Raw genomic sequence first — 24,810 nt, 5'->3', positions numbered from 1 at the left:
ATAAAAGGTTGGAGCAGAATATCCTATGCCTCAAGCAATTCAAAGAAAACAGGGATGGCAGTCATAATCACCTATAAAACTAATGCTAAAATAGATATAATCAGAAGAGATAAGCAGGAAACTATAATATGTTAAATAGTATCAGATAGAAAAGCATTATTAATTTTAAACCTATATGTACCAAATGTTATAGGATCCAAATGCTTAAAGGAAAAACTAAATGAATTATAGCTGTAATAGTAAGGGACTATCATTTTTCCTCTAAAAACTAGAGGATATTTAACCAAAATAACTAAGAAGCTAACAAAAAATAAATTAGAAAGAAATCAAGATAATGAATAAAATCTTAAATAAGTTAAATATGATAGATATTTGGAGAGATGAATGGAAACAGAAAAGAGTATGCCTTTTCCTCAGCAGTACATGGCACCTTTAACAAAATAGGCTGTTTATTATAGTACATTATATTTAATTGTAGAAAAGCAGAAATATTGAATGCATCCTTTTTGAAGAAAAATGCAATTTTAAAAGATAATAATTAATAATATTAATAATATTAATATTGCATACATTACATAATATGTAATAATAATAATGAAGCATGGGAAGAAACAGTAAAAATTAATTGGAGACTAACAATCTTAAAGAATGAAGAGGTGAAAAAATAAATCAGAGAACAGTAAAACTTAAATAAATGAAAATGAATGTTAAAAAATCATTGAATTAGTAAATGAATCAAGGTGTTGGGTTTTACAAAAATCAAGAAAATTGATAGACCATTTGTTAATCTGATTTTTAAAAAGAAGAAAGAAAACCAAATCACTGGTATTGAAGGTCAAAAAGGTGAATATACCACAATGAAGATAAAATTAAAGCAATTTTTAGGAGTTATTTTGCTCAATTTTATGAAAACAAATTTAACAATGAAAGAGAATGGAAGAATACTTAAAAAATAAATTGTCTACACTATCAGAGCAAGAAAAAAATATCTAAATAAACCTATTTTAGAAAAAGAAATTGAACACACCATAAATGTACTTCTTAAGAAAAAAGGAGGATCAAATGAATTCACATGTACCCTACTAAACATTAAAGGATCTAGTTCCAATATTAATTTTTTTTAAATAACAGGTAAAGAAGGAGTTTTCCTAAACTACTTTTATGAAACAAATATGGTACTGATTGAATAGCAAATGTAAACTGAGGGGAAACAGTTGTTACTTTTGCAATGACTGCTGTCCTCTGGCTTTGACTAGAGAGAGCTGCTAAGGGAACCTGAAACTGCTTATTTGTAATGGCGGTAGGAATGAGAAATGCTAAGGGATGCTGCCACACAGAGATACTAGTACACAAGGAAACTGCTCTGGGGTTTGCCTACTGATCCCTACTGATGGCTGATGGATCAATCTATTTCCTAACCTCCTTCCTTCCTCACCCTCTCCCTTAACCACCCTCTTCTGGAAGCCTTTGACTTCCTCCCTCCCCCCCCCCACCAGTGGACTATAAAATACTCTAATCTTTCTCAGATAAGGGGTTTATTGTGATAACAAGATGGGAAACTGAGGTTTGAGGGACAAGGATGTCCTTAATCTAAAATGAGGGTTTGAGAAAGTAGTCCAGTCACACTCTAAGACATTTAGGGAGATGGAGGACAACTGCTGTTCAAAATATTCTTTCTTCTTCTTCACAAAATCAGCAAGGTCTCTCAGCTTAATTTCTGAAGCCCTTCGCCCCCCCCCAAGGGTCCTTCAGTCTGAGACAACTCCTCAAGAGAGAAAACCAAGTCCAAAATCTCTCCTTCAGCCTGGCTTGTCTCCTTTCTCAGCTTCAACCCCAGAGAGAAACAAAGTTCAAAATCTCTCTTTCAGCCTGGTTTTCCTTCAAGTCTTGATCAGTCAAATCTCAGAGGTTTATCCCTTGATCAGAGAGTTCCCCAAAACCAAGTCAGCCCTACAAGGGTCCTACAGCCAGGTTCAGCCTTTAGAGAGAGTGACTCCAAGTCAAGTCCCCTCCCCCTGGTCAGCTCAACTGCCAACTCCCGGGAACATTCCATTTGGAACTTTCTTCTTGATTGACAGGCACTCTACCACATAATATCTAAACTAAAAAGAGCAAAAGAGAAAGAAAATTATAAACCAATTCATTAATTAATTTGGATGCATAAATTCTCAATAAAATACTAGCCTGGAGACTACAACGTGTCACAAAAATAATACATTGTGACCCTACAAGAATTTATATCCGGGATGCAGGGATGGTTTACTATAGGGGAAACTATCAACATAATTAATATCAATAAAAAAGTACTAAAACGATATTATTATATAGATACAGAAAAACCCTTTTGCACAATATAATGCCCATTCCTTAAAAAAAAAGAGCACTGGAAAACATAGGTATAAATGGATTTTTCTTCAAATGATACTAGCATTCTACCTAAAATCATCAGCAGTATTATTTATAATGGGGAGAAGCTAGAAGCCATCTCAGTAAAATCAGGAGTGAAACAAGAATGCCCATAATCATACTAATATGGTTTTAGGAATGCTGGCCATTAGGGAAGAAAAAGAAATTGAAGAAATCAGAATGGGCAAAGAGGTAATAAAACTATGTCTATTTGTAAACAACATGATAGTATATGGTGAAAATCCTAGAGATTCACCTAAAAAGTTGAAAATATCAATGATTTTAGCAAAGTAGCAGGACATAATGTAAGACCACATAAATTATCAGCATTTTTATATATTACTAACAAAGTCTTGTGAGAAGATATAGAAAGAGATACTCCATTTAAAAGAGCCACAGAGAGAAAAAAAAATACCTGGGACTGTACCTGCCAAAATAAATCCAGAAACTACATGAACAAAACACCTTTTTACACAAATAAAATGAGGTCTAAATAATCAGAGGAATATTCATTGTTCATGGATGGGCAGAGGCAATATAATTAAAATGGAAATCCTACCTAAACTAAACTACTTATTAAATGCTGTCCCAATTAAATTACAAAAAAAAAAATCTGTTATTGGATTAGAAAAAATAAGTACAGAATTCATTTGGAAGACCAAAAGATCAAGACTATTAAAATAATCAATGAAAAAAAAATGTGAAGGAAGGTGGTCTAGCAGTACCAGATTTCAAATTGTATTATAAAACAGTAATTATCAAAACTATCTGGTACTAGATAAATAAAAAGGTAGATCAGTGTAACAGAATAGACATACAACTATCTCGCATCTGACAAAAGCATAGATTCAGGTTTCTGATATAAGAAATCAGTATTTGGTAAAAATTTCTGGGTCAATTGGAACGTAGTTTGGTAGAAACTAGGTATAAACCAATATCTTAAACCATTCACCAAGATAAGATCAAAATGGGTATATGTTCTACAAATCAAGGGAGATATTTTAAGTAAATTGTAAGAACAGAGATTTATGGAGAGCATTGTGAATTGTAAAATAGATAATTATGAGTACATTAAAATAAAAAAGTTTTATATAAATGTCAAGACTATAAGAGAAAATTGGGGGAAATATTTTAGAGCCAACTTCTTAGATAGAGTTATCATATCTAAAGTAAGAATATCCTTCTCCCAATTGATAAATGGGGAAAATATGAACAATTTTGAGATGAAGAAATAAAAATTATATATAAGTATTTGAAAAAATGCTCCAAATCACTACTGATAGAGAAATAAAAACTGAAACAGTTCTGGGATATCATCTCTTGTCCATCAGACTAATTAAAATGACAAAAGGGAAAAATGACAAGTGTTAGAGGGGATATGAGAAAACAGGGGCATAAATGCACTGGTAGAACTGTGAACTGATTCAACCATTTTGGAGAACTTTTTAAAATTACATCTATAGAGTTACAAAGAATTAGAAATTAAGGAAATGCCCATCAATTGGGGAATAATTAAACAAATTGTGGTATATGATTGTGATGGAATACTACTATACCTTAAGAAGTGATGAGGAGGCTGATTTTTTAAAATATGGAAAAAACTACATGGGATACTTTGAGGTGAAATGAATATAACCAGAACATTATACATATTCATAGAACTAATAAAGGAAGAATAAATTGTGAATATTACCTCTAAAAAGTGAACTCAAGATGAAAACACGAAAGACTTGATTTGTACAAATATGTCACTCTCTGTGATACTGAGAAGGTATGGAGGGGCTAGGACACATGTGGAGGGGATGTATTATGAAAAAATATAAGCTAAGCATATAAGAGATGTGTGATTTCATTTATGTACAATCTTCTTTTTCTTTGTATATGGAAATGTTTGCTTTATCTGGTTTAATAAAATTGGAATAAAAATGAGGAAAAAAGAAAACCTGTTCATATTTTATCAAATCCTCCATGAAGTGTTTCATCACCTGGATTTCCCTTTAATTTAAATATAAGCTGCTGAAATCAAGGATTTTAAAAAATATCTTGCAGACAAATAGTTACACAAGATAAAGACAAAAAGGGTCTCCTATAGGCCTTGTCAACCTAAATTAAAGCGGAAAATTATTGTTTTATGGGAAAAGTAAGTTGGTTAAAAATATATGTAAAGATTCAATGATGAGGAATTATAGATTAGTTTTGCAAGCATCATACATCTTGTAACATGTTGAGACCTTGCCATCAAAAAAGTGATTGCATCACCCTTTCTAAATTATCAGATGGTATGTGATATAGCCAAGAGAAAATAGAATCCATTCTCTCATCTCTAGCCTTTTTTTATTTCTTGAGGGAAGACAACCATACAGACACTGACAGCTTTTCCCATCTACAAACTTTTTTAGAAAAATACTAATTTTGTTTCTCTTCCAATTCCAATTCAGTCATATCCACCTTCCACTATTGTTGAAACTTAGTGTGAAGTTTTGGGTTGCAGTATGATAAAGTGTTTGGTTCAGGTTATTTTATTGCTTCTGATGCTAAAGTGTCTTTGTCACAGTACAGGGAAGAAAAGCCATTTATTGATTCAAAATATATTTGGCCTTGACTTCCTCATTAATATGTGGTAGAGTGGTTATTAAAACAAATCAGTGACATCTGATTTGACTAGTTTGGAAACAGTTATCTACCCACTAATAAATTCTTGGTTAAATCCAGTTTTTGAAATGATTTTTGTAAATAAAACATAAAATGTTTTTATTATAAATTTTATATTATAAAAAATAAATAAAACAACATTTGTATCATGAACTTATGAAGAAATTCTGTTCATTAATTCTAAACATTAGTATATTGACTTTATTACATTTCTACCTAGAGCTAAGGCTAAAGCATATCCTTTATCTTACAGTTTACCAACTCTTTACTTTCTTTATATAAGCAGCTTACAAAAATTTCATCTCTTCCATGAAGCTTTCTTTGGTTAAGTAGAGGAAATAATGAATGTTCCTTTCTTTTTTTCTGTCTTTATAACAAATATGAATACTTGTGTACTCATCATACTCCATTAACTTATATTTTATATTAAAAGACTGTTTATTTGCTTCATTTTGCACTTAATCCAAACTGACAATTTTTGCACTTACTCCAAACTGCTGCAATTGTTTTGCCCTTTTTCTTAGATCACAAAGTCCATTAAGTGATTTTCATATACTATATTTTTCAAACAACAACTTCTAAAACAAAAGTTAAACATTATTTGCAACAGAAGGAGAAGAGATGTTCTGTGTAGTTTAATTAGCAAAAGTTCCTTGTGGTAAATTATAGTTATCCTTTCTCTTAAAGAAGAGTTTTTGAATTAAGGACTCAAGTTCTCTAGTTAAAGGCTTTTATGATTTTACAAGATTCAGTGATTAAATTTAAACTTTGGAGAATATGTTATGTCTTTTTCCAGGTAGAAGAAGCAGATGATTGGCTAAGGCATGGTAACCCCTGGGAGAAAGCTCGTCCAGAATTCATGCTGCCTGTCCACTACTATGGAAGAGTAATTCATACCCAGAATGGAACTAAGTGGGTTGATACTCAGGTACTTAATATTTCTTAACAAATAATCTATTTTGTATCGTTTTATCATGATTTTGCATTCTGACAGGTTTCAAAAGTCTCTCACATGTCATTTTTACAAATTAAGTAATATAAGTATGGAAAAAATTTAATTTGTCAACAGTATGACAAAAATTACCATATCCTTGCCTTTTTTGATAAAGCATCGATCAAGAAAGATGGTTAAGAATTTAAAATGCCACTTGTCAGTTTGCAATCAATTTGGTTGATGTATGTATACTTGTACATATGTATATGTACACACATATATCACACATATATAACATATGCATATGTTATAAGTTGGATGTTATATATAGCACATTTTATATGTATATGTATATAAATCTCACATCTAGAGATTTCAGATGCCATGCTTCTTTAAAATCAAGGAAGCTTTTTAATCAAATGCTTCATTTAAAGACAGTAATGATGTTAATGACAGATATATTCATCTTTGCATTGGTAATTTTCTCACCTAATGAGTAAACTGTAACCTAATTTATTTTCAAAAATAAGAAAATTTTAAAACTTTGAAACTATAATATTATTGTATAGTTTATTTCCATAACTTCAAATATAAGTTAAAAAATATAATAAGGGTTGGTGGCTTTCTGTTAATAACTCAGATCCTTAGTGGAGTACAAAATGTATTAGGTTTAGAAAGCACAACATGATATTCTTCAGAAAGTTTCCAGAAATTCAGCTAAGGAAGCATGTTCTTTTGTAGCTATGAAGGCAAATTACAGATTTTTGAAGTAAGTTAAGATAGTCTTTCTTTATCTTAATTTACTAATTTGTAAAATGAGAGGGTTGGAATAGATATCTGAGGCCCATTGCAGATCTAAATATATGAACTCATTTTTAATCATAAATTGCTTTCCATTCTAAAAAATTTATTTTCCCCTAATTAACATGTAAAAACAATTTCCAACATTTTTCAGAGAATATTGAATCTCAAATTTTCTCTCTCCCCTAACCCCAACCCCTTTGAGATAGTGAGCAAATTCATATAAATTTTACATGTGCAATCATGTAAAAGTTTTTTAATGTTAATGTTTTGTGAAAAAAAATAAAAATAAAAAAATTAAGAAACTGGAAAATGTTTGTTGTTGTCTGGATTCAGACTCAGTTCTTTTTCTCTGACATGAGGGCATGTTTTAATCATGAATCCCTTGACACAGTTTCAGATCATTGTAGTGCTGAAAGTAGCTGTTATTCACAGTTGTTCACTATAAAGTATTCCTGTCACTATACAACATTCTCCTGATTCTGCTTGTTTCATTCTGCTTCCTTTAAGCTCATGCAAGTCTCGCTGGATCTATCTGAACTCTCTTGTTTGTCATTTCTTAAAGCACAATAGCATTTCATTAAAATATTATATTATAATTTATTGAAGCATTCTTCAGTTGATAGACATCCTCTCACTTTCCAAGTCTTTGCCCCTTAAGAAGAACTGCTTTGACTATTTTTATAAATATTTTAATATATTTAAATAAATACATATAGTCCTTCACCTTTTCTTTTTTTATCTCTTCATAATATAAATCTAGTGATGGTATTACTGAATCAAAGGGTATTTACTGTTTTATAGCTCTGTGGACATATCTTGAATGATTAAATCAATTCACAATTCTACCAACAATGCATTCATGTCCCAGCTTTCCTAAATTCCTCCAAGTTTTTCCATTTTCCTTTACTGTCATAATAGCCAATCTGGTAGGTGAAGAGTTGGTGCCTCAGAGTTGTTTTAATTTGCATTTGCCTTAGTAAGAGTGATTTAGAGCATTTTTGCATAATTATAGAGAGCTTTAACTTTGTCTGTTCATATCCATTGACCATTTATCAACTGAGGAATAATTTGTGTTCTTATATATTCAACTCATTTCTCTATGTATTTGAAAAGTGAGGCCTTTATTAGAGAGACTTGTAAATATGATTACTGTGTATTACTTTCCATCCTTTTTACCCCTGTTTAGTTTCTGTCCTCCACCTTGCCCAGTTTTCCCTCTTTTATATCTCTCATGTCCCATCTCTTATCCCCTTCCCTTCTTACTTTCCTATAGGGTAAGAGAGCTTTCTATACCCAATTGATTGTGTATGTTCTTCCCTCATTGAGTCAATTCTGATGAAAGTAAGGATCACATGCCCTCCCTTCTCACTTCCTCCATCTTCATTCTCATCCACTGTTAATACTCTTTCATGCTTCTTTTATGCGCAATAATTTTTTTAACCGATTCTACTTTTCCCTTCCCTTCCTCCCAATGCATTTCTCTTCTCATTCTTTAATTTAATTATATTTTTCATATCATCCCATCTTATTTAATTCTATGCATATTATGTGTATCATAAGTATATTCCTTCTAACTGATCTCATAATGATAAAGTTCTTTAATGTTATAAGAATCAGCTTCCTATGTAGGGAAATATATAGTTTAAACTTATTGAATGTCTTTCAATTCTCTTTTTGTTTTCCTTTTTATGATTCTCCTGAGTCTTGTGTTTGAGAGTCAAATTTTTCTTTCAACTCTGGTCTTTTCACCAGTAATGTTCAAGAGTCCTCTATTTTATTGAATACCCATTTACCCCTGAAGAATTGTGCTCATTTTTGCTGGGTAAGTTGCATGGTTGAAGACCTAGTTCCTCTGGAATATCATATTATATGGTTAGGGTTATTATCATATTATAGACCAGGACCTTCCAGTCTTTTAATGTAGAAGCTTCTAAGTCTTGTATTATCCTGACTGTGGCTCCATGATAATTGCATTGTTTTGGGCCCTTTGCAATATTTTCTCCTTGACCTGGGAGTTTTGGAATTTGGCTATAATATTCCTGGGAGTTATCCTTTTGAGATCTCTTTCAGGAGATGATTGGTGGTTTCTTTCCATTTCTATTTTGTCCTTCGGTTCTAGAATATCAGGGCAGTTTTCCTTGATGATTACAGAAAGATGATGTCTAAGCTCTTTTCTGGATCACAGCTTTTAGATAGGCTAATTCTTAAATTATCTCTCGTGGATTTATTTTCTAGGTCAGTTGTTTTTCCCATGAGATATTTAACATTTCTATTTTTTTTCATTCTTTTGACTTTTTTTATTGTTTCTTGATGTCTCATGTCATCATTTGCTTCCTCTTGCCCAAATTCTCATTTTTTAGACATGATTTTTCTTGAGTTAGTTTTTGTACCACCTTTTCCATTTGGCCAATTCTACTTTGTAAAGAGATCTTTTCCTACTGAATTTCTTTACCTTTTTCCAAAAAGCAAATTCTGTCTTTCAAGAAGTTTTCATCTTCAGTACATTTTTTATATCATTTTTGATTTGCCCAATTCTGCTTTTTAAGAAAGTCTTCTCTTTGGATTGTTGTACCTCTTTTACCAATTGGCCTTTTTCAGCCATTCATTTCTTTAGTATATCTTTGTGCCTCAAAGTAATTCATATGTTTCTTGAAGGCTTTAATTGCAGCAGTATTGACTTTTTTTATCTTGTTCTGAATTTGAGTCTAACCTGTCACCAAAATTACTTTCTATGTTAAGTGTCCTTTTGTTGTTGTTTGCTCATTTTCCGGCCTTTTTCTTTTCTTTTAGCTTAAAAAATTGTTCAAGTTGGACTTTGTAACTGTTCCAAGCTTCAGGTTTTTTGTACAGTTGGCTTGAGAGGTGCCAATGAAGATCCATCTGCTTTCAGTTCTTCAAAGGTTTTATGATGTAAGGAGAGTGTTTAATACTCTACTTACCTGTGCCAGAGCACTGGTCTGTGAGTAACCCTCTTTTACACCTCGGAACTTTAACTAGGTTCCCCTGCTCCCCCGTGGCTAGAAGTAATGGTATACCCTGGTGCTCCCCCTCACCCTGTGACCCATGGCTGCTACATGGTTCTCCACATGGACAATGTGACAAGGGTCTTGCACCCAGAGCCAGTGAAGGGACCCTTGTATTCTCCTTTGGAGCAATTATCCAACCCTCCCTCCATTACCATCTGTACCTGGGAATTCTGAACTTCTTGGATACTGCATCAGCTGTGCCCAAAGCCCATTGTTTTGCTGGGGTCTGTCCTTGCACTGAGCTTCTCCTCCACCCCAGTGCATTAGATACCTCATGCAGCCTTATAAATTCTTGTAGGCTGAAAATTAACTTCACCTTGTCTTTTTGTGGGTTATGCTGTTCCAAAATTCATTTTTGAGGCATTATGCCATTGCCTTTTGGAGGGTAACATGGTGTACCTTCTCTTCCATCTTGGCCCCATCCACCCCATATTGCCTTTCAAAAAAATCTTCCTGGACCTTTATTTTTAATTAAACTCTTTCATTCACTTACATTGACTAATGAAACCTATCATGAAAATATTACTTATAATATAGAATTTCATTATGTTTGATTAATGTGCATGATATGCATCTAGTAAGCCTTATTCATTCAAAATTCAGAGGATAAAATAATAAATTTGAAGGAGTTTCAGCATAGTTATCCTGAAAGAAATATAGTATGTTATAGTAGAAAAAGACTGAAAGGAAAAAAAGACCCAGGTGATGGTGCTTCAAAGCCATAAGTAGTTTTGGCACTTGGGGCAAATATCACAAACCAGACCTGGGAAATCTACAGTTAAAGGTGAGTTTGGACACAACTCTGGATAGGCATGTGGAACTGCAATACTGGGACAACTTGAGGCTTCTTCTAGAAAAGATACCCAGAAACTAGAGTAAATAGCTTTCAATTTACCTAATCATTACCTTGGTAGCTTTCTATTTACTTTATTATTCCTGGTCAAGATGGCAGCTTAGAAGCAGCAGAAACTGAAACCTCCCTGACTATCCTTCCATACCAATCTTTTAAAAATGCTTCAAAAAAGACAGAAATCCAAACCCAACAATAAGATGGAGCTATAGGACTCTCCTGTTGAATACAACTTAAAAGGTAGGCAGAGAGAGAGTCAATCTCCACAATATAAAGGAGAGACCTGACTGACACCCCTCCCCCACCTATTGTGCTGAGACTTGTGATAAGACTCAGTCTGACTGTGGAATTTCAGGGTGAAGGCTGCAGCCTTGTTGTATCTCAGTACCACCACATGAAGCTCCAGGCTCTGATGGTGGCTGGCAGGGAGGAACAGGGGATGACCAACTGTTTGGACACCCTTGGCCTCTGTGGTATCTGGTGAAGACTTGGACTCAGGGCAAATTAGCTCAGCAGGTCAGTTCAATCAGGCTAATCCAGGATACCAGCAAAACTGAGCGGGAAAACCTAAGATTATCTTCAGGGTACAATAGCTCAAACACTCAGGTCCAGTAAACAAACAGAGGAGCAAGTATATAATCCACAAGGGGGGGGGGGGGAGAATATGAGTAAACAAAAGAAGAGGGAAAAGGGGGAAAGCTTCCATGGAGATAAAGAACAAAGAACAGAACAAACAGAGGAAGATGGGACCCAAGGAACATCAAGCAAAACCTAAAAAAAATCCAGGAAATTGGACTCAGGCTCTGGAAGAACTCAAAAAAGAATTCAAAAATCAAATTAGACAGATTTTTAAAAATTGGGAAAAGGAGAAAAACAGCTTAAAAAGCAAAATAGATCATTAGGAAACAGAGGCACATGAACTAAAACAAGAAAATAGTGTCTTAAGAGCCAGAATTGACCAATTTGAAAATGAGACAAAAAAGTTAAAAGATGAAAAGAATGACTTGAGAAAAATAGGTCAAAAGGAAAAAGAGGATCAAAAGGTCATGGAAGAAATTCAGTCTTTAAAACTTAGAATTGGTCAATTAGAAGGTATTTTATTTATCCTTAATGACTAAGTGTCTAAGTTAATTGTTCACTTACATTTGGCATTCAAAAAACTTGATTACTGAGAGGGTTGGGAATAGAAAATAGTATAATAATCATATATCTGTATATGCTTTCAATGAAGGATACAAAATATATTTTGAAGTCAAGCCATTCAAAATATTATGTTTAAACTAGAAAGGGACATGGGAAGTTTATCTTTTTCATTTTATAGAGCAAGGCAGCGAGTTGCCCAACATTACAACAGATGACTTAGAAATCAGTTCCTACTGATATGGAACTTATGTAGGATCAGATAAGTCTGTTAGAGCTTTAACAAAGGAAGCAATCTAAAATTGGCGTTAATGTCAGAGCAGAAGACTCCTGTGGGTCTCTTAATTGCCAGTCCAGTGACTGGCAATTAACCTTTCAGCAAGGTTGTTGAAATTTGGTTTATACATAGAATGTGGATCCATACCCATTAACAAATACACACACACACACACACACACACACACACACACACACACACCAGAGGCACAAAAGCCTTCCAGAATAGGAAGGACTAATGGCCTATGGTCTTATGAGTCAGGACAAACAGAGGGAACATCTGGAGATGGGGGAAGGACAAAGATTTAGAAGAAAGGTACATATCCTCAAGAAGTGGCTCTTTTCTTTCCCACTGTTTTTCACCTAAAGTCTGCCAAGCCATCTCCTCATCATTATCCCTTTAATAGAATACCTAGTGCTAAGGGGCAGCACTCTCAGATAATTCTTAGGTCTACTTTTCTCCCTTTCTAGGGCAAACCACCTCTTATTTCATAAAAGACCATAGATCCCTTAAAGAGACATTAAGTATTCCTGTGTAGAATCACAGGGCAATCCACAACACTTCCAACCTTGACCTAAATGTTAGAAGCTTAAAAAAGAGCAAAAACTTCCAGAGAAATAAAAGGCCCAAGTTGGGGAATTAGAATCTGAGGCTGAGGTACTTACTTTTCCCTGTTTAAAAATTCCCCACTAATCAGTGGAAGAATCAAGACAACAGAAGAGAGGCAGGGAATCTCTAAGTACTTCTAAATTCCCCTCCAAATAACACTAAAATAGTACCTAAAATAAATCCTTGAGTGGCAAAACAAAAAAGAGATGAGGTAAGGCAATTTCCCAGCTTAAGACAACTTAGACGATCAGCATGAAAGGGTGAGAGAACACAGTTGAGAACAAACCATACTCAGCAAAACCATAGTGAGACAGCAAGGCCCTAAGCCCAGTCACAAGCTTACAGTGAAATTCCCTTAACCTGTGGGCAATCTAGCCACCAGGCAACCCCGCCACCCCACAGACACACATACACATATACACATACACATACAACCCCTCACTGTATTGAGACCAGGTGCAAACAAGAAATGAAGCCCCTAACTACACACACACACACACACACACACACACACACACACACACACACACACATACACACAATGGGCTATACCAAGCCAGCTGCAAATCAACAAATAGTCCTTGCAGATTGAATATACAGTAAGAGGCAGCTTCTGGAGCTCTCAGCCCACTGGTGGCAAAGAGATCAGCATGCTATCTTCCATTACATCTCCTTCATGAGATTTCTATTGTATGTACATGTGACTTTTATTATGGCATGAGCAATATGGAAATATGTATTCATACAACATAACCTATATCAAACTATTCACCATCATGGAAAGGGGAGGGGAAAAACCTGAATCTTAAAATGTCAAAAAATAATTTTCAAAAATTCCTTCTTTGCATAACTGAAAAAAAAATTCAATTGGAAAAAATTAAATTAAATAAATAAATGAACAAAACATTACTTTGAAAAAAAGGAGATTATAGATGATGCTTTGATAGCACTAGGTACAGAGCCCATACACAAATCTGTATCAAAGTTTCAGGGAAAGGGGGAAGACAACCAGGAACAGGAAATAGGGTCACAGTTCTGGAGTTAAAAGGAATGCTTTGTGACCTACTTGTACAAAAACATTTATAAATGCTCTTTTTGTGGTGGCAAAGAATTAGAAATCTAGGGAATGTCCCTCAATTGAGGAATGACTGAACATTGTGGCACATGTTGATGATTTCAGAAAAAAAACTGGAAAGAGCTGCAGGGACTGATGCAGGGTGAAATAAACAGAACTGGAAGAACATTGCATACAACAACAGCAATATCAGACAATGATTATCTATGAAAACCTGGCTACTCTCAGCAATGCAATGATCTGGGATAATCCTGCAACCAAGATTAGAAGGAAAGCAGAAAGCTGGGGGGGGGGGTGCTTTATAGCAAGTGTCTCTCATAAATATTTAGAGAATTTAATCAAATTTATAAGACTACAAGTCATTTCCAATTGAGAAATGTCAAGGGATATAAATAGGCAGGTCTCAGAAGAAAAAAATTAAACCTTTCTATAGTCATATAAAAATGTTCTAAATCAGTATTGATTAAGGAAAAGCAAATTAAAACAAGTCTGAGGTACCACTTCACACCTATCAGATTATATTAATTAATTGGCAGAAGAGTTATAGGAAAATTAGGTCTATTGGAGTTGTGAACTGATCCAACTGCTGGAGAGCAATTTGGAACTATGTTCAAAGGGGCATGAAATCATGCATACCCTTTGTTCCAGCAATCCAAAGAGATGTTTTAAAGGGTTGAAGAACCTATTTGTATAAAAATATTTATAGCAATCTTTATATTGGTGGGAAATAATTGGAAATTGAGGGGATGTCAATAATCAATCAATTAATTGGGGAATGGCTGAGCAAGTTGTGGTATCTTCTGGTAATGGAATACTATTTGCTATAAGAAATGATAAGAAGGGTGATTATTGAAAAAGAAAGGCTTACATGAACATGAAGTTATTGAAAAGTGATCAACTGAATGACAGCTTTTCTTAGAAATATAGTGAGCAAGGACAATTCTGAAGGACTTATGATGAAAAATGCTATCCATCTCTAGAGGGAAAAAAAAGTCTAAATACAGATTGAAGCATGTTATTTTTCAGTTTATTTTTTCATGTTTTTATGAGTCTTCTTCCACAACATGATCAATGTGAAAATATGTTTTGCATGATCACACAAGTATAACTAAGAATAAATTATTTACTTTCAGGGATGAGGGAAGGGAAATGTAAAGAAGAGAAAGAGATAAATTGGAATTCAAATGTTTTAAATTGTTTTTGCATGTAACTGGGGAAAAATAAAATTTTTAAAAGAAAAAAAGTACCACTAACCTAAACCATGTATTTAGGGTATAGCCCATCCCCAGATAGTGGTGGTGGTCCCTTAAGGACTACTGCTCTCTGCATTGAAAGGATAGCTTCTTAATAACAAAGCCATACATCAAGGCTTGGCTGGAGCTCTCATCCTGCTGATTTTGGTTTTTGTCTCTTCTTTCTTCCTCCTAATAAATGGTTAGGCTTTTCCAACAGAAACCTGTTCCTTTCTTACCTCTCTCCACCCTGGCAGGATCTCTAGTCACAGGTCTACTTGAAACAGCTCTGCCCATCCTTTTACCTTTAAAAAAAAGAATAAGCACTGTCAACTCACCATTTTGCATTTCTCACTCTGGGAAAAATCTGCTACAGTCCTATCTTAAGCACTGTTCTGTAACAGGCAAGCCATTTTGCTTTCTATGTCACTTAACCTCTCACAGCACAATCTGAAAAATAAGAAGGCACGACTAGATGATATCTGAGTATTTTCCATTTTAAAGATTCTATAATATTATTTCCTGGTTCTGATGGTGTAGGGAATAGAAAATGATATATTCTACTACATTGCATTTACATTTACTATGAAAGCAATAGTTCAGTAACCTAGTCTATTTGAAACTTGAATAATTATAGTTGTTCTTTTAAACTTCTGGTTTTCTTTATTTTTTTATCTTAATAACAATTTCCACCTGAGTTTTCTAGAGTTATATAATCCAAATTGTCTCTCTCCCTTCTTCCCTCCCCTCCATGTATTATCTCAAAAAATGTTTCCGTAATATTCATTTTTGTTAGTGAATAATCTTATAAAACCAAACTTCTGAAACATATACCCTAATAAACAAGTGATGCCATAGCCTTCCATCTGTGTTCTTATTCCAATAGTTCTTTCTCTGAGGGTGGGGAACATTCTTTTTCATAAGTCCCTCAGAATTGTTCTGGGTCGTTGTATTGCTGTTAGTAGCATAATCTATCATATTTCATCATTCCACAATTCACTCAGCATCAGTTCATGCAGATCTTCTCACCTTTGTGTTCATCCCATTTACAATCACAGTTATGATTACCATTTGTGTATTCCCCTCCATCTTATTTTCCTCTTTTAATCCTGTGCTTTCTCCTTTTATTCCTTCCCTCCACATCAGTGTTTTGCTTTTAATCATTTCCTGTCCTTTATATTACTCCCCTTCCCACAACCATTCCTACTTCTCTGTAGGGATTTTAATCACCCCCCAACTTCTCCCTTCATTATATTACTACCATCCCCATCATCTCCTTTCCTATTCCCCTTCTACTTCTCTATAGAGTAAGATAGAATTCTATACACCAATGAATCTAGCTGTTCTTCCCTCACCTAACCAATTTCAATGAAAGTACCCTCATCTTCCCCTCCACTGGAATAGTTGTACCACCACCTCCAAGCTTCTTTATGTGACATAATTTATTCTGTTTTACTTCTCTCTTCCCATTTCTCTTAGTGTAATCCTTTCTTGATTTTATTTTTGCATATCATCCTAAACAGCTTACTAACACACCCTCTGGCTATATTTATTTCTTCTAACTACTATGGTGATGATAAAAAGATTTTTAAGGGTTACAAATATCATCTTTCCATTTAGGAATAAAAACAATCTAAGCTTATTGAAGCCCTTAATTTTTTCTCTTTTTATTTATCTTTTTATACTTCTTTTGAATTTTGTATTTGGATATCACATTTTCTGTTCAAGTCTGATCTTTTCTTCAGGAATGCTTAGAAATTTTGTATTTTATTAAGAGGTCAGTTTTGAATGGTTGGTGATTCTTGGTTGTAAACCCAGTTCCCTTGCCTTCCATATTCCAAGCCTTCTGGTCCTTCAATGTGACTAGTGCCAGATCCTGCTTAATCTTGACTGGGACTCAATGATATTTGAATTGTTTCTTTCTGGCTATTTGCAGTATTTTCTTTGGAAGCTCTTGACTATTACATTCCTTGGAGTTGTCATTTGGGGATTTATTACAGAAGATGATCTGTGGGTTCTATCAATTTTGATTTCATCCTCTTGTTCTAGAATATTAGGGTAGTTTGATAATTTCTTGTAATATGATGTCTAGGCTTCTTTTTGTGGTTCTGACTTTCAGGTATTCCAATCATTCTTAAATTGTGTCTCCTGGGTCTATTTTCCAGGTCAATTTTTTTCCAGTAAGCTATTTCAGATTTTCTTCCCTTTTTCATTAAAAAAATTTTTTCTTACTTCTATTTGTCCAATTCTAATTTTTAAAGAATGAATTTCCTCCATGACCTTTTGATTCTCCTTTTTCATTTGGTCCATTCTTTTTTTTCCATAGAACTCTTCTTCATTGGGGTTTTTTGCCTCTTTTCCCAATTGACCAATTTGACTTTTTAGGTTGTTATTTTCTTTTTTCCATTACTTTCATTACTTTTCCCCAGTTTTCTTCAACTTGTCTTATTTGAATTTTGGATTTCTTTTCAAGTTCTTCCAGTGCCTAAGACCAATTCCCATTTTTCTTTGAAGTTTTGCATGTGGTTGCCTATATCTCACCATTCTCTGTTGATTCTGTGCTTTGCTCTTTGTCACCACAGAAATTTTCTATGGTTAGGTGTTTCTTTTGCAGTTTGATCATTTTCCTGGCCTTTTTTTCCCCCCTGTGGACTAGGAGTTCTGAAAGCTGATGATTCTGTTTCCCCTTCTGACTTACAGGTCTCAGCACTCCAAGCTGATTTTCCCTGGGACTAAGGGTTTCACCACAGCACAGGATTGAAAGAGCCAAGCACTAGGGACTTCCATCCATTACTGCAGGCTAGTGTCTGAGACTTCAAGGGGTAGGTCTGACGTCTGGGGTGCTCTGCCCATAATTGGCCTATGCCCAGGCGCAGAAACTGGTGAGTAGGTCAGAGTGAAGTCAGCCAGCACTCCTCTGTGTGCAGTTTTGTTTCTGGTTCCCCCTTATCTCTTGAAAATCCCATGAAAACTGACTCTTCCTACCTTTCAAGTTGTGTCCAGCAGGAGTGCCACCTCAATCCATCTTGCTGTTGGTCTTCAACTCTTGTCATTCTGAGGCACTTTTAAAAAAATGGTTTGAAAGAATTGTCAGAGCAGTTTCAGCTTTCACTGTTTTTAAGCTACCATCTTGGTTCTTCCCCCTCCAACTTTCTTAAAGCTATAATTAGATCTAAAAACATCTAAGAGAGACTGATACAGGTATCTCCCAACTAAGTTGTCCATAGTAGCAAATATACTAAGTGTAAGTCAGAATTTGAATGCAAAGTCTAACTTATTACAAGGGTTGAACTCTATTATACCATTAGATAGCATCTTTAAACTTCATTTTTCCTGTATACAATAGACAAGAAACATTGCTTAGGATTTTCTATGACTAGTTTTGCATCATTGGGATAGAAATAGGAATCAGAGAATCAGACTTCAGACATATGATTTGTAACTTAACTTGTCATACCCAATTTCCCAAAGGGAAAAGAAAGGTTCACTTGCTTCGGTTTAATTATGTAGGTGGTCCTTGCACTACCCTATGACACACCTGTGCCTGGATATATGAATAACACTGTCAATACCATGCGCCTCTGGTCTGCTCGGGCACCAAATGACTTTAACCTCAGAGACTGTGAGTACTGAATTGGGTTTTTGATATTTTTGCCATTTCTCTTTTTAAATTATGTGACTAGTGGTTTTTTTTTCAATTATATCTATATGGAGTTTTCATTCTAAATATTTTATATAAAAAGTCAATTTGAGAAAATGTCTTAATTTAAATATCTTTTCACTAACCAAGATGCCATTTTAGAGAGCAAATAGAGTCAAGGAGGAAATTTTTATGATAGTCACATATATGGGGCCATTATATCCCTATGCAGCAACACAGAATATAAGCATTTTGAAAACCATTTGACTTTGGGGTCATTTTTCATTTTCTAGTAGTTGTCCCATAAATTACATAGTAAGTACTGTATATAATCTCAGGTAACTTGAAATGACAAAATATTTGTGTTTTTTTTTGACCATTCTCTTTAGTTAATGTTGGTGACTATATTCAGGCAGTTCTGGACCGAAATCTTGCTGAAAATATCTCTCGTGTCCTTTATCCCAATGATAATGTAAGTGATTCTACTTAATTTTTAAAATGGAAGCTGACCCTTTCAGAAAAGGCATTTCTTAGTACTCAATTCACACATTATTCAGATCATAAAATGCTGAATCTGGATTAGGCATTTTCCTGATAGAAGTGAACAATTCATCATATGCATGGAGCCAAATTTAATATTTAATATTCAATTTATAGCTAAATAAATTGATTTAAAATGAAAACTCTTTTGGAAAATGAGGGGATGCCCTTCGATTGGGGAAAGGCTGAACAAATTGTGGTATCTGTTGTTGATGAAATATATTGAAAGGAATAAGGAACTGGAGGACTTCCATGTGAACTGGAATGACATCCAGGAATTGATGCAGAGTGAAAGGAGCAGAACCAGGAGAACATTATACACATTATACATTGTTGCACAATCAAATTTAATGGACTACTCTACTTGGAACAATGCAATGATTCAGGAAAATTCTGAGGCACTTATGAGAAAGAATGCTATCAATATCCAGAGAAAGAACTATGGGAGTAGAAATACAGAAGAAAAACAACTGCTTGATCACATGGTTCGATGGAGATATGATTGGGGATGTAGACTCTAAACAATCACTGTAGTGCAAACATGAATAATTTGGAAGTATATCTTGATCTGTGACACATGTAAAAACCAGTGGAATTGCTTGTTGGCTACAGGAGAGGGGTAGGAGGAGGGGAGGGGAAGAACATGATTCATGTAAATATGGAAAAATATTCTAAAATAAATAACCTTTTTTTAAACAGTTTAAAAAATAAAATAAATGACAAAATTTTAATACTCTCTTTTTTAAAAAATCACATATTCTGTCTTAGAATTAGTACTAAGCTTTTATTTTAAGACAGAAAAGTTGTAATGACTAGTCAATTGGGGTTAAGTGACTTGCTCAGGGTCACACATTAGGAAGTTTCTAAGGACAGATTTGAACCCAGGACCTCCTGTTTATAAGCCTGCTTCTCAATCTACTAAAATATCTAGTTACCCCTTGAATATTCTATTAGCAAGATAACTATTAGCAAGATAACACTTCCTTTCCAAAAAGAAATTTAATTTATAGAGTCTAAAGACCTTGACTGCATCCACGCTTCATATTTCTTAGCCTTTTTAAACAGCTAGCACAAGTAAGGTATAAATCACTCAACTTGCAAGTACATATTATGTCATATACCAAGCATTGTATGAGGTACTTGGGAAGATACACTGGAAATAAATTCCTGCCCTATAAGATACCAATTTATAACTTTGACACAATATTACTTAGAATATTAGAAAACATTAACAAACACCAGAAAATTAGAAAACTAAAAACAAGGTGATTTCTGAGATCTGAGAGGGGAAGTCTTCCAAGCAAGTAAACAAAGGAAATTGCTGAGGTGTTTTTAAATTGAATTTTAATAGATGAGTGGAAATTTAAGAGCTGAAGAGGGTGAGAGAATGAATTTCTGGATTGGAGAACATCTTGAGCTAAGGTGTAAAGAGGCATGAAAGTACATATTCAGGGAAAAAATGTGTGGAGGGAGTTAACATGACATAACATCCCCAAGTGACAGAAGACTTGAATGTCAGGCAAAAGAATTACCATTTAACTACTAGGACAATAAGAAGTAACCTAATGATTTTAGAGCAAAGGAATAATGGCCAGATCTATGCTTATAAAAGATTATTCTAACAGCAGTGTAAAGGATAGGTTAAAGAAAGAAGCGAAAGCAGATGGAAAAAATCTGCTAGATGTAAGTGCTGATTAGGGTTTGAATTAAAAGCATGACAAGAATAAAGATGAGGGGGAAGTTGGGAATTGTAAACCTTAAAATTTCTTAGACTTATGAATGTTGGAAATTTCCCCATTGGGAAATTTCATACTTGAAAAATTTCCTACTGATAGTAAGAACTCTATTGGAATATGAAACTCCTTGGCATGGGAGGATCCTTCTCCTCCCTACTTAAGACTACTTTAGGACAGAAACCTTTTGCTAAACAATAGAAAGGGCTTTGACCTATGCTTAAGCATAGAACAGGAAGTTCTTTGAGTCATGATTGATTTTAGAATTGATTCAATAGAGATACTTGGAATGACAGAACCAGGTCTTGGAAACTACAATCTCCACCCTACTCAGGGAAACAGGATTTAGGAAGGGCTGCAGCAAAGATCAAGATTTAATTATTTGAGAATATGACCTTCAACAGACATGTGCAAAGGAAACAGACCTCTGGGCGGTCCTGGGTTAAGCTAGAGCCACCATTGGCACAGGAGAGACATCAACAGTGATTGGTAGATGTGAGAACTGAGGGGAGGGAACTTAGATGGTTTCCTTAAAGATAGCGGGGTCTGAGGACAGGAGGAGGAGGTTTTGCTCTGAGAGGTCTGAGAGGAGGGCTTGCTCTGAAGGAGGCTGGAGGTGGAGGCCCCTGAGACTGTTTCTCCATTTTGGTCACGTGAGTGATAGGGACTGATCTCTTTTCTTTGCCTCAGCTATCTAAGGGCTTGGGCCTTTGGCCCAGCCTAAGCAGGGGTATTTAAGCCCTATTCCCTTCTCTTCCCCCCCCCTCTCTAATACCTTTCTTCCTCCTGTTTGTAATTAAAAACTCCATAAAAGGTTGACTGCTGACTTGAGTTTTCATTTAGGAATTACATAGCTGAATTCCTTGGCAACCTTAAATTAATATATATCAGTCTTTTAAAGTGATTTCCATATCACATTGTGGCGACCACGAAGAAATTCTAAAGAATTCTCTCAATAAACTTCTGAAATTCCTTGCCTTTTTACTCTACCTTCTCACCACTTAGTCCCTTTTAACAGCAAACTTGGCTTAAAGACACAGCTGCTAGAACACGTGAGTATAAAAAACTTTTTCTCTCTTCTCTTTTCTCCTTAAGTTAAATTGGAATCAGCAGTTTTTCTTTTTCTTCCCTTTAATCTTAAGGGACAGCTGGGTAGCTCAGTGGATTGAGAGCCAGGCCTAGAGACAGAAGGTCCTAGGTTCAAATTGGACCTCAGGTACTTCCCAGCTGTGTGTCTCTGATAGTTAGATAGAAAACAGCTGTTTTAAATCTCAGCAACAGGACCCTAAAGTCCTGGCTGGAAGAGCTGTTTCTAAATATCCTTTCCCTTAAGGAACAACTTCCTAGGTTAGAAAAAAAAACCCTGTGGAAAGTTTGATGCTTTGCCCTGCTCCCCACGTGTTTTGTGAAGACTATTATAGAAATAATTACTATATATATATATATATATATATATATATATATATATATATATATGTACTACATTCTTTGACATTTATATGGCAGCTAAAGAATTAGAGGCATTGAGGAATGCAGGATACCTCCAAATTTTTATATTAATAGGTACTGTCATTTTTGTACTCCTCAATACTATATTTAGAGATGCTAAAATAAAAAATATTGAGGATAAAATAGAAAAAATTGAGGATAAAATGCAAGCCCAATTAGAAGATCTAAAATGTTTCTTACAGGATCAATTGGCAAACACCCACTCTACCAGAAACAGACCTGTTTCTGAACCTTTGAATGAGGAAATTTCCTTCCCTGAAATAGAGATGGAAAACACCTTCCCTATAGCCCAGTTAACAGACTGCTTCTCTCATGCAGTGCAAATCTTGACTGAATTTAATCCCCAAAACCCTTCCCCTGCAATCCCAGTTTCTCATGTTCCCTCTCCTACAGAAAACCAAATTCCAACGCAAAGGAGATCTTGTCCTCCTAGAGAAACCTGTCCTTGTCAAACTGACCCACAGGTACAAAATTCAACTAGAGGCCTGTTTCCTCTAAGAGAAGTACCTGAAATAGGATGGAATAGGGATGTGGTGACTTTAAGACATAGGATACCATTTACTCCCCAAGAAATAAATGAATTTAAACGAAATATCCCCACATATGAACAAGATCCTTTTCTAGTAGCAAAAAAGATGGGAGACATATAGTATAATCCATCTTTCAAGGACATTGAGAACTTGCTACAGGCTTTTTTAACTGAACGTGAAAAAAATAAAATAATTGCTTATGTCAACAAAACCCGGGGGCATAATGCAGCACATTGGCCATCTCAGGATCCCGAATGGGACTATAACAATCCTAAGGATTATCTACAACTATACCGTTGTAGAGAGGCCATCCTCACGGCAATGAAGGAATGTGCAGACAGTACAGATAAGTGGATGGAACTTGAAAAAATTAAGCAAAAGGAAGAAGAAACACCCTCCAGATTTATGGATAGAATAATCGAGTTTGGAGACAGATACTTAGATTGGGACCTAACTAAAGAGAGTAGCTTAAGACAAGTTAGAAGGATCTTTGTAAATAACTCTTGCAAAGCAATTAAGAATTATTTTAGAACACAATGTCCAAGATGGTCAGATATGGACCTTGAAGAATTGCAAAAAACAGCTATAGATGTTTTAAAGGGAAACAAAGAAAAGGAGGAAGAAAATAATGATGACATGGAGGAAATGAAGAAAAAAATGAAATATTTAATAGATAGGATAACTAAATTAGAAAGTGGACATGATAATGAACCAACGGCAATTGCCCCTCTCCAGAAATCCAATTATCAATCCATTATTTGCCACTTCTGTGAGAAGAAGGGCCACAAAATGATGGAATGTAGAACCTTTCTTAAGATGATTGGAAGGAATGCACAGTTTAATAATAGCTTTAGAAATAATAACTATAGAAATTATGATAATGGTCATAGAAACCAGAATCCTAGAAATTATAATAATGACTATGGAAATAACTATAATGAATATAGAAATAAGAACTTTAGAAACCAGAATTATAGAAATAGGAATTGGGAAAATAATGACAATGCTCCAAATGAAGAAAATTATAATGATAATGAACAACAACAATATATGAGAAATGGCTCTCATCCAAAAAATACTCGAGGTACTAATGACCCTCAGAGAGGTGCCCTTCAGGGGGGTGCCCAAGGAATATCCCAAACACAATGATGGTGTCCAGGGGGGGGCTGGGGCACAGGAATCAGATTTCCTTTGATTTCCTGGACCCTGATGTCCTATTATCCATTGTCCCTATCCACTGCCCCCGCATACTAATGAACCCCATGTTACCTTAAAGGTGGGTAACACCTATTATGATTGTCTATTAGACACCGGACCTTCTTAGTCTGTATTAAAGAGAACACCTGATTTACAATGTTATTCTGTTGGCTCAGAGAATGTAATGGGAGTATCAGGAATAATCCAAAGAGTTAAAAGACTTCCTCCTAGAATGGTGTCTATAGGACCTCTAGAGGTACAACACTCCTTCCTTTTGATGCCTGACTCCCCTTTAAATTTGCTGGGGAGGGACCTTCTATGCAAACTCAGAGCCACAATAACCAGCTCCCCAGATGGTTCATTATCATTAGAAGTACCAGAGGAATCTTTAAATTTACTCCCTGTAATTCTCTCAGAGAGTCAGTAGAAAAAAGAGCATCCCGTCTTTGCAATACCTAATGATATACCAAAGTCTCTTTGGGCCACATCTTCTTCCGATGTAGGTTTACTTAAGTCGGCTGTTCCTGTGCAGATAAAAACTAAATCTATCCCGCCTCCTTCTTTCCCTCAGTATCCCCTCTCAAAGGAGGCAATTGAGGGTATTACACCAGTTATTAACTCATTAATAGAACAGGGAATAATAATCCCTTGCAAAT

General features: G+C 34.9%; 1 protein-coding gene across 3 annotated transcripts in view; it reads left to right on the top strand.

Moving 5' to 3' along the window:
• The window catches only part of PYGL (glycogen phosphorylase L), a 254,882-nt gene that overhangs the window by 196,110 nt on the left and 33,962 nt on the right, over positions 1–24,810 (top strand). For all 3 annotated transcript variants that reach the window (XM_056821113.1, XM_001363137.4, XM_056821108.1), the window contains 3 exons: positions 5,855–5,986; positions 18,516–18,627; positions 19,035–19,117. In XM_056821113.1, the coding sequence (XP_056677091.1) occupies positions 5,855–5,986; positions 18,516–18,627; positions 19,035–19,117 (327 nt within the window). The remainder of the gene's footprint in view (positions 1–5,854; positions 5,987–18,515; positions 18,628–19,034; positions 19,118–24,810) is intronic.

This window comes from Monodelphis domestica, chromosome 1, assembly GCF_027887165.1.
Source record: "Monodelphis domestica isolate mMonDom1 chromosome 1, mMonDom1.pri, whole genome shotgun sequence".
NCBI classification, from domain to species: Eukaryota; Metazoa; Chordata; class Mammalia; order Didelphimorphia; family Didelphidae; genus Monodelphis; species Monodelphis domestica.
The sequence above is the reverse complement of the archived record's forward strand: the minus strand, read 5'-3'. Positions and strand labels throughout refer to the sequence as shown.